We start from the raw sequence: 11,244 nt of genomic DNA, 5'->3' as shown, positions 1-11,244 counted from the left end.
TTCGATCCAGTCCACAGTGTGTGTGTGTTTGTGTGTGTGTGTGTGTGTGTGTGTGTGTGTGTGTGTGTGTGTGTGTGTGTGTGTGTGTGTGTGTGTGTGTATAGAGGTCTATAGATAGGCAGAGTGAAGCTGTGGATCTTTAATCCACTGTTCTGCCTGTCAGCGGGTAAACAGACAGAGGTGGATTACTGCATTAATCATCATTATTACACAGGGGATTACAACACACACACACACACACACACACACACACACACACACACACACACACACACACACACACACACACACACACACACACACACACACACACAGTATGCACGTGCCTGGGGTCACAGCCATACAACACAGTAATATGAAGTTGTAAGATACAAGGACATTTTAAGTCTTTATTAATATATTAACAATTATTACAGCTGTGTTATTTTATATTGGATTACTAAACAAGCCGCTCTGCACTGGCCCAGGGTCCTGAGGATCTGTGTTATATGGGAGGATTTACAGTTATTGACAAATACATGATAAATGATAAATGTCCTATATGTTCTCACATCACGTTACAAACCAGTTATTAGTTGTATACTGACCTTTTATAAATGTTGAACCAGAGGATTCAAATGACTATTTTCTTATTAAGTTTGAAGAGCTGAGATTCAACCGATTGAAATAAGAATCACAAAATAAAAAACACATCTTTTCACCGTCTTAGTTTCACGTAAAGATGAACATGTGGAAACTTTAAATTTCCACAGACGTGAACGATATTGGCTCCACATACGATTCACACACGCTGGACATTGTATTGTATTAATTTAGTCATTTTATTTAGTAATACACGTACATATGTAGAAGATTTTTGTATTAAACATTAGAACACAGTTTGTAAGACATATGTGTAACATATACACAAACACAAAACACCCACTCACACAATCATTAATAATCATCTGCAGAGATTTATCTGTTCCCATGATTCAGATTCAGATTCAAAACCTTAAAAACTCTTCAAAACAAGTAAGAAAATTCCCATAGTTCCTAAGACATCAGTTAAAATCCTGCCAGACATCTTGTGTACAGGTCCGTCCCCCAACCGCCCCCTCAAAGAAACTTTATTTTTAGTGCCTTCAGAAAATGAATGGTAGTCTATAAGAGAGCAGGTAGTACGGTGTGTGTGTGTGTGTATGTGTGTGTGTGTGTGTGTGTGTGTGTGTGTGTGTTCAGACGTAAGCTCTGGAGTCTGGATCCGACTTTGCTGTAGCAGTGTAGACCTTCTGCGGTTGGTTTCCATGGTAACCTCTGAAAAACAAGCGCGACAAGGTCAGACTCGTTTAAAGTGAATGTGCGTGGACATTAGCTCCAAACAGGAGTCATGTCGACGCGTCACAACATCATCATCATCATCATCATCATCATCATCATCATCATCATCATCATCATCATCATCATCATCATAAAACAGCTTAGAGTCAATCCAATACAGAAATGTAAAATATGTCCCTGTATCAATGGTGTTGCCATATACGTCGCCTAACAGGAGATAGATAATTGTTACATATTTAACTTCCTCTGGATATATGAACATATAAGTTTATAACATATATCAAATACTCATAGTACAATTTGTATATTAATAATATTACATAATAATAATAATAATGATAATAATAATAATAAATAATGAATAAAATAATAATAAAACAGATGTTTTTTCTTCTGAAAAGTAAAACTGAAATAAATTATAACTTAAGTTACTGTCAAAAAATATAAAGAAAGAAAGAAGACAGAGGAGGTATGACAGGTGTGTATGCACTTACCCTTTCTTGCCACCAGGTGACGCTCTTTTACATGCAGTGCAGAGAAAACCTCCACCCAGGATGGACAGAGAGGCTCCGCCCCATCCCATGAAGAGACCAGTACCCAGCTCGAACCTGCAGACACCACAGTCACTCAGCAACCACAATAAGCTTTTACACTTAAAACCTTTACACTTCTGTCTTTTTATATTTATACACCAATTATTAACATTTACAACCGCGGACTTCATTGATGTAGAACCTTTTATTAATAACTTATTGAAGTTTATAATTGCAGGTGACTGTTTCTAACAAACTAAAGGCTCATTAGAAATCAAGAACCCAGAGAGTCTTTATTAATGTCAAACTAACATTGATAGCTGCAGACCTGATGACTTATTATTATTAATATTGTTATTATCTGCATTATCTACATTTGTTCTATTTCAAGCTTTCCATGCAGACATCAACACTGACTCAAACTCTGTGTATAAGTTAATATTGTTCTACTATAATAAGTCTGCAGGTGAGAAGACAGGACTTTCCACAACCTGGTGACCCAAAAGTTGCTCTTATTAATGGCTCATAACTATATAACTAAATATCTATAAAGTTTCAGTAAATGATTTTTTAACCATGAATCAATCCATTCATTAATTGCAGCATATAAACCCTTTGTAAGTGGCCTATCGAAGGATGGTACCAAATACCTTTCAGTACAGATTTAAATCCTCGTCATGTCACTTTCCAGCAACAAAAACTCAGATTTGTGAAATGTTAAATAATGTGGGAGAAAGGAAACAAAACAACGAGTTGTTGTTTGTTATTATTAAAGCTCCTCCAGTGTAAAGGTGTGTGTCCATGTGTAGTGTGATTATAGATTATAGATCAGCTCTAGCTTCTATATTAATACTGTGAAAGTATCAAAGCCTCAGTCCACAGAGAAATGCACACAGCCTGTATTCAGAAACTGAGCCTTAAAACCAGCCGTCAGGACTTCTGGAACTTTGTGATGTCACAACAAAGCAGTCACCAAGCCCCGCCCACCTGGACCCACCATCCAAACCTTGCAGGATTTGGTTTCTCTGAGTGTTTTTACCTGAAATCTCCTATATTTTTATTGGATCACTCAGAAAACAGTCAGCCAATCAGAAGAGAGGCTCAGAGCCTCCTCTCTTCTGATTGGCTCACTGACCTGTTGTTACTAGAGCTGCAGAGAGAAGCCTGAGAGAGGAGATGTAAAACTACACTGAGATGGTTTTTATATCTTCTGATGGATCAACACTTCAAATAAAACACCAGTAACATTTAAAATATGGGACCTTTAGGTCGTTCTCTCGCCACAGACTCATTACATCACTTCCCTTTCTTCTTTCCTTGAACTCTGTCAGCCACTGTGTGGGAGGAACAAACTAAACTTTTCAGGGGAGATCTCTGATGGTCAACTCACTTCACACCGCCGTAGAATGGGTTGTTGAAGTCCTGAACGACTCTGTAGGCGTACCAGGAACAAGCTGTCAAGCAGCACAGACCTGTGAACACAAAAAACAAGTTTAATGAGTTTAACTTTTTTTTCACATAATTGACTGATAAAATCCTGTCTGCATTTTCTGTTACATATTTCAGTCAACGCTGGTTGTATCAGGTTCAGGGAAGAAATATGAAAGATAAGAAAACAGCATTTACTCAGTTACTTACAACACTGGTAAACCAGTACGTGTCCAAACATCAGCTGTTTGCACCTGATCATTAGACTGCTAATGATAATTAAGAAGATAAGATAAGAAGTTGACCATCAAACTATTTGTATCCTGCCCTTCTCTTAGAGCGCCGATCTCCATTAGTGGAGGGGCTGAGGCGTGACTGACGGCTTTCAAGAGGTAAACATACGGTAAAACAAAACACACCGAGACCAAACACTGGTCCATCTAAAAGCCACATGCAGTGAGGAATATACAGAACTTTATTTCTGCGACACAAACAACCTTTAAACAAACAAACGGCTCAGCTCAGGAGTTTACCTCCCCCTGAAGGACGACAACCACGGGCGTATTTTAGAGAAGTGAGGGCGGCCATCAAACAAAACTATCCTTTCATCGCTTCCCAGGAACAACAAGAACCGTTCACACTTGGCCTCAGGTGACTCTAAACACTGTCATTCAAACAGCCAGGAGCACTAACGAACCCAGTGCCCGTGATGACGACCCCACAGAGGTTAAAGAGAAAGTAAAACGTCTTCAAGTATCTACAACCAAGTCCAGTTGCCCTCGATTGACGTTTCCTTGGAGAACCCTGAGCTGGGTGACGGACACCCACACTGCTCGAGTGTCCTGGACAAAGAGGAGGCGTCTGACGCTGTTCACTCATTGACCATCTACTTCACTGACTCCACTAAAGGTAGTTCTGTGTTTAACACTTGTGGTTATGGTGTGTCGCTTGTCGTCTTGGCGTTTTGATGTCAGCTTTGCTCACCAGCGAAGATGCTCAGGGCCCCTCCGGTGATGGCGATCTTGGCCTTGGACTGGTCGGTGGCCGAGCCGATCCTGATGCACTTGAGTCCGAGCAGAGACACGATCATGGAGGCGAGGCCGAGCAGCAGAGAGACGATCATCAGAGCGCGACACGCCTGCACGTATTCTGCACAGAGGGAGAGATGTTTTTATCAATTCACCTTTAGTCTTTAACTGCAGACATTTTTGTGGTTTTGAAAAGATGATGTTTCCTAAAACAGGAGCTCAGTGTTGTTGTTCTTTTAATCAAATAAACAAACAGGTCAATGTAGTTTATTTGTTGATGGCGGATTAATCCATTAATCTAGTGAGTATTTGGAACAGCCACAAGCTCACTGATAAACACTTTATATCTCAGTTGTTTCAAATGCACAAAAACCAAAGTGTTGAAAAAAAGAGGAACTGGAAGTAAAATTGCGTGTCTGTGTTTCACAGTTCCCAGCTGTGCTGGTGCAGTCAGTTATTAATAAAATGACCTCTAATGATCATAAAAATCTGCCGCGCCTCTTTATGAGCCTCAGTCAGTTTCAGGAGAGACAAACTCTGAGGTGGTAACCAAGAAGGTCGAATCATACAGTGTGTAATTGATCATATTGACCGGGCTTAATCTTTAACAGGCAAAATATTTGAGGTATTTAAATCAAGTTGTCTGACCAATCACAGGCCTTTATTTTCAGCCAATAATGTGAAAATATGTCAACGTACCAAAGCTTAACCAGTCTGCCTCAACAGGAATCTGACAACTACTTCATGACTAAAAAAAAACCATAAGACAAGAGATATAACAAGCAAAGACAAACTAACGTGAACATAAAGCAACAGCGGCTGCGTCTTTCTGTTTCGACTTCACAGGCGTTTCCCTCCATTTTACTGTCACTGGAGGATGAAGCTCAAAATGGCGCTGAACAGATAATTTTATATGACACATCATGGGAGGAAAAGTAATCAACTCATAAATTAACTAGGTACTAAAACTAAGTATAAAATGTATATGAAACCAGTTGTATATGAAGATAATCATGTTTTCTGTGTAGCAAACTGTCTGACCAGTAAATGATCTTCATTTGCTTTTCAGGCGGGAAACTCTGGACTGCAAAACCCACCAACCTTTGGACGACTAATTCAGAAACGGTGCCACATGGCCTGTTGGCCTATTTTCTGAGCAACAGATTTGATAATATATAGAAATTTTTTTTTAAATAAGATCCAATGAAGTTAAAAAGACTTAGCATTTCTTAAATGTCTATCTTTATCTATTTCTTATTTCTTGTTTTATTTTATATCTCTCAGTAGTGACAATTTCCACCTCATGTACATTATAGACTTCATCACAGACTTGAGACTGAATATGTAGGTGCCCATACACTCTTTTTGACTTTTACCAAAAGAAGAAAACTTGAAAACTGAAGCAAAAACCAAAGAGACTAGGGTAAGCCTAACCCTAACCCTTAAAATGTCTTACACTTGCACCTTATTCCAGAAAATTGCTTTTAAAGCAAAAGTTTAGAAAAAGCTTTTAAAACTCAGTAGGTCATTGATGTCGTCTTACCGGGGAGGGCAAGCAGCGACTCAAAGTCCCGACACTCGGCGATGCCGGCGCTGTTTTCGGCACAGGCGTGCCACAAGTTCTCAAACTGCCTCTGGGAGATGATGACGCTGCCGGACACGGTGGAAATCTTCCAGTAGTCGTTGGCCAGTGCAGCTCCGGTGACCAGCCAGCTGATGATGCACATGATGAATCCGACCCCTTCCATAGCCGTCGACATGATGGCAACTTTTCCAGAAAACTCTTGAGATGAAACAACAAAGACCCTCAGAGGAAATCCAACTGCCACAAATAATCTAAAGAAAACGGAGCCGTCAAGTCGAGCCTTCAAAATGTGGAACAAAGGGGAATGAAAAGATCACAGGTCCTGGTCTTCAGTCTTCTGAGATAGAAAACGAGGGAATCCAGGAGCAGTTTGTCTTGTCGGAGGCTCTGGTCTCTGTCCTTCAGTTGTTTCTTGTTAATCTGACGTCTGTGGCTCGAACAGGAGGACTTTACACTCTGCCACGGCCATAAACTGCTGAGAGCCGCTCCCTGCCCCCCCCCCCGCCGCCACCCACCAGCACTGATCATCATCATGATGAACCTTCAACCACACCTAAGATAACCCTGAAAACCATCCACAGCTCTGCGTTCAAAGCTGCGTCTCCCACATAGAGATGCTCTGCAAACAGAAAGCTACAGAAACAAAAACAACGCAGTGAACTACAGCCACAACAGGAAGGGGCTAAAACCACCTCATGCCAAAAGACACTAGGTGGTTGCTAACGATTTGCTAGAGTGGTATCTATGGTGCACCTGGTTGCTGAGATGCTGCTAAATACCTGGTAGTTGGGGGAGTATTTCTGCTCTAAATACTTGAGTGTGGTAGTTGTTACGTTTTTATTAGGCGTTCTATAAGATGCTTGGATTTGGCCACTAGGGTGTTGTTAGGGTGTTGTTAGGGTGTTGCTAGGGTGTTGCTAGGGTGTTGCTAGGTGTTCAGTTGATTTTGACATAGTAAGAGGCTGAGTACACAGCGTGGTTGGTAAGGGGCATTTCCATCCTGCAGGACGTTTCTATTGGTTACTATTTCGTTGCTAGGGCTGTTGTTGCTAGGTGCTTGCTAGGACTTGATGCACGCTACTGTGTCGCTAAATGTTTTTTTTTCGGTGTGTTGCCAGGCAAGTAGTTATTAGGGAGTTAAAGTGGTTGCTTGTAGGTTGTTGCTTTGGTGATTATGAATAGTAGGAGGAGAAACAGGAAGAAATGTTCAGAGGAAGGAGAACAAGAATATAATGAAGAAGCTGGGATGTGTTTATGTAACAGTGAAAACAGCTCAGTTCTTCACATGCAAAACGAACAAAGGGAATAATGGCAGTTTGGTTTTAGAATTGGTGTCGCAGATATAAATTTTATGTAGACATCTGTTTTATTAATGTACTAACCCTACTTACGATCTTTTTAGATCAGTCTGATTGATAGTAAAGTTGCATCTTCTCTACAAAGAGCCCTGTACTTTACAGTCTTATTTCTGAAAGGTGTTCAGTTCTGGTTTCTTTTAAGCTGAATCACAAAGTTGCAGATTTCTCTTTAAAACCTTAAGTGTCTGCAGGAACTCCATTCAACAACCCTCACCAATAAGCAGCCTGTGGCCTTAGGAGCTAAAAGGGTGTTAAGCTTATTGTTTTAAGTGCATGGTGGAAAGTAATTAACTGAAAAGGATTCAGCTCGTCTGGACTGTGATGTTCAGATACCTAAGAGAATCAACCTGAAACTATAAAAGTAAGGAACAAATGGGGCATAACAATAAGAATACTGAGCTCGAGTGAACCAGCAGCAGTTATTACCATGAAACTGAGATAAACAATTTTTATTGCAGTGACGTTTCGCACACGGCTGCTCAACGTCAGTTTCATCCTCTCCTTTATTCTGAAGTTCACTGTTCACATACTTCCTGCCTCCGAACGCTGACAAAAGGAGACGTCGCACTGCGATGTGTTGTAGGAAGTAAAAGGACAATAAACATTTTTATGTCCAATTAAAGAAGTGCAGGTCCCAGCCTACTCTTTCACTGACGAGTCACATAAACATGGAGGGCAGGAATGTCTCCTGTCTCCTCGCCCTAATAATGACATAATCTTCTGTTGAAGAGGCGATTATTTAGTGTCTTGCTGTAAGAAGTATTTTGACCCTTTTATGATGGCTGCAGTGGAAATGGAAAAGTTACAGCTGCTTGAACCTGTGTGAGCACATTTTAAACTGTGAATAAATACAATATTATATTAAATCTCTGAGGTCGACGGATGTTTCCATTAATATCTTTGTGATAACACAGCGTAGCAATATACTTTAAATGTTGTTAGGATCTGTCGACTCTCCACTTTCTGTTTCATATTCGTACGTGACTCATAGGTGGAGATAGAAGGCCTCTAAGGTTTTAGGCATTTATTATGCATTAATCTACTATTTTACTCACATGTTGCTCTATTTTTATGAACCTAAGACTTTGATAAACACATTTCAAACACGAAAACAATTCATCCACATCAGTACAGGTTTGTTTCACAAGAGTTTCAAAAGACTGGGCTTCAATTTTTTATTATAAAAGAGAGCCAAGATAGTTTTGAATATTGTGATATAAAACGTCGGTATGATGTTTTAAGCAAGTACCTTAAAAAATAATGTGAGAGTGAGTTGTCACAGATGTTGTTGTGTATCTGTTGGTTTCAGGCTGAGACAGAGAGAGAAGAAGCTGGTTCACAGGTTGTTTTATTGGTTCTGTTTTATAGTTTTATGGCTGGTGACAGTTAATGTTTGATCATCATAAAAGTCCAAAGTCTGACACTTCACACTTCATACCCGAGTGAATCAGTCCTACAGAAACAAACAAAAACGATCAGACTGAGGCGGGTTATTCTCTCTCAGAGAGACAGAACGAAAATGTTGTAAATCCCAATAAGTTTCTCCCTAAACATGAGAAGAAAAGCAGCAACATCCACTGTTTCTAAACAGTTTCTAACAACAAATCCACCCGAACTGATCCATTTCAACATCTTTTAATTATCTGAGTTTTATTTTTATTTCCTCCAGAATTTTCATGCTGCACTTATTTCTTTCTTCGGATCCCTTTCTTCTACCTTCACTCCCAATGGAATTCACTGGGACAGTCTGAATATGATTCGTGAATATGATGAATGTGATGTCTGAATATGTTTTGTTAACAGACTCAATGTTCCTGTTACTTTCTACTGTGAAATAAAAACCTGCTGAACCTGCTGAACTGTAAGGACACAGGGACAGAGGCCGTCATGCTTCAGGTATTCATACTGTGTTTTTTCATAAATTGTGTATTCACAGTATAAATGTTCTTGATTACAGATAAACCACATGGTGCACAGTGTGTGCAACTGCCCCCAGAAGAGAGGAGGCTCTCTCCTCTGATTGGCTGACTGTATTCTGAGTGATCCAATAAAAATATAGCAGATTTCAGGTAAAGAAACCAAATCCTGTAAAGGTTTGGATGGTGGGTCCAGGTGGGCGGGGCTTGGTGACTGCTTTGTTATGACATCACAAAGTTCCAGAAGTCCTGACGGCTGGTTTTAAGGCTCAGTTTCTGAATACAGGCTGTGTGCATTTCTCTGTGGACTGAGGCTTTGATACTTTCACAGTATTAATCAAGTATTAAAAATGTTGTTTGTCTTTGTGAAAAGAAAGTTATTTTTTCCAATAATTTCTAACTTTTTAATAATAAACTCCAAACTGTTCCCCGTCAGGAGAGACTCAGCCCCCCCACAGCACAGAGACTGCTTGTCATTAGAAAACAGTGACACAGAAACCCTCAGCAGGGCTGCACATACCTGCAGCTGTAAAGGCCCCATAAGCGTCTTCAGGCATGTTATGAGGTCAGCCTGTAAATTAGATGACAGCTGACGCCCCGAGGGAGGTGACAACAAGTCAGACCGGCTCTGCCGCCCCGGATCCATCCTCAGCATCCGGACACACCAGCTTTTTCTCTGCAGGTCCAGGAATCTGACGCTCACACGGCTTCTGCTTCTCATGTGTTGAACCGACAATTCAGACGCTGAGAGAAACGACGCGGATGTTGACCTGAAGGATTAACTTGGGTATTAGTGTCATCTTCACAGTGGATTTAAGGGTTTTACTCACCTCTTGGATGAACTGAAGTGACCAGGTTTTCTCTGCTGAGGGATTTGTGGATCAAATTAAATGTTGTATTCTGGATCAGTTTGGGTTCGGGACATGGTGGACCTGACGTGAACAGACCTTTTCCTCCTTTCGGTCGGAGACTGAACACTGTGGTCATGAGACTGAGATGGACTGTGAGTCTCCTGCCGATGATGATGATGATGATGGTCTTGCTGAATGGTGAGTTCACTTTCTCTCAGTAGAGTCTGTTTCAGGTCTTAATCTGTCAGAAGGAGATCAGTTACAACAAAAGATCAATACCTTGTGAAAGAAGCTGGAGGGTATGAACATTATGTCTGAAAGTAAAAAGACGGTTTAAACACTGGAAACTTTTTAGGGCTGTCACTTTTTATTCCTCCGTTTGAACGAATTTGACCAAATTCCAACACAACCGATATCGTGTTATTTTATTCGTTGTGTGACAAGCTAATTGATCCAGGAAATTGAACATAGAGGCGGCCTGCATGAGGTCTGTACTCTGCAGAGACCTGCACCTGCCGGTCCTCATGCACACAGCTCACCAAGACCCGTGGTCCCTGTGGGCTCTGGCAGCAGGACGTTGTCAGTCGCGAGGTGGACCAGGCATCAGACTTCCAGCACATCCCCCGACTTCCCTTTCTGTGCAGTACACTGTTTACACTAGATACTCACCGACGTGGGGCGCGACCTTCGACAGGGTTGTGTCGTCTGAAATCAAACATGATCAATCAAACATCAAACATGTGATTGCAATTAGCTGAGTTTCCTTCGCAGTTTTGCTAAAAATAGAAGCGATGTTTTTGGCAAAACATAATTGTGAACGTGTGTTTCCACTGAATGATGACTCCTCTGGCGATATCATCCCAATTAAACATGGTGACGGATTTCCATCATCTGGTAATCGTTGCATCCACTGCAACAATCGCTGTTGTATGTGATTGAAGGCGACGAGGGCGTCCGGTGCAGGTAATGACAGAATCAGTTTTTGGATGTCATGTGACTTAAAAGCAGAAAAAGTGTTTCCATTTCAATTCCCCGAAATATTGCTTTGTGGAATAGTCTGAAAACCAACCTCGTGCAAGGATGCGAACATTTTGTTTTTGCTACATTTGAAAAGTTTTTTTATTATTATTTTTTATCTCACGTGTTTCCATGACTCGTTTTTTAGTTGGCAATTTCAAATCGCGCATTAAGCAAGTTAATGGAAACACGCTGCTAGTGTTGCGAC

At 40.8% G+C, this 11,244-nt stretch overlaps 1 protein-coding gene across 1 annotated transcript; it reads right to left on the bottom strand.

Annotated features, from left to right (window-relative positions):
- Positions 1-652: 652 nt before the first annotated feature.
- On the bottom strand, positions 653-6,251 carry cldn15la (claudin 15-like a). The gene is made up of 5 exons (XM_056392093.1): positions 5,853-6,251; positions 4,266-4,430; positions 3,244-3,325; positions 1,815-1,928; positions 653-1,296 (listed from the first exon to the last, which is right to left on the bottom strand). Exons 1-5 carry the CDS (start codon positions 6,067-6,069, stop codon positions 1,218-1,220), a joined length of 657 nt encoding a protein of 218 aa, XP_056248068.1. The 5' UTR covers positions 6,070-6,251; the 3' UTR covers positions 653-1,217.
- Between the last annotated feature and the right edge of the window lie 4,993 nt (positions 6,252-11,244).

This window comes from Seriola aureovittata, chromosome 12, assembly GCF_021018895.1.
Source record: "Seriola aureovittata isolate HTS-2021-v1 ecotype China chromosome 12, ASM2101889v1, whole genome shotgun sequence".
NCBI lineage: Eukaryota > Metazoa > Chordata > Actinopteri > Carangiformes > Carangidae > Seriola > Seriola aureovittata.
The sequence above is the reverse complement of the archived record's forward strand: the minus strand, read 5'-3'. Positions and strand labels throughout refer to the sequence as shown.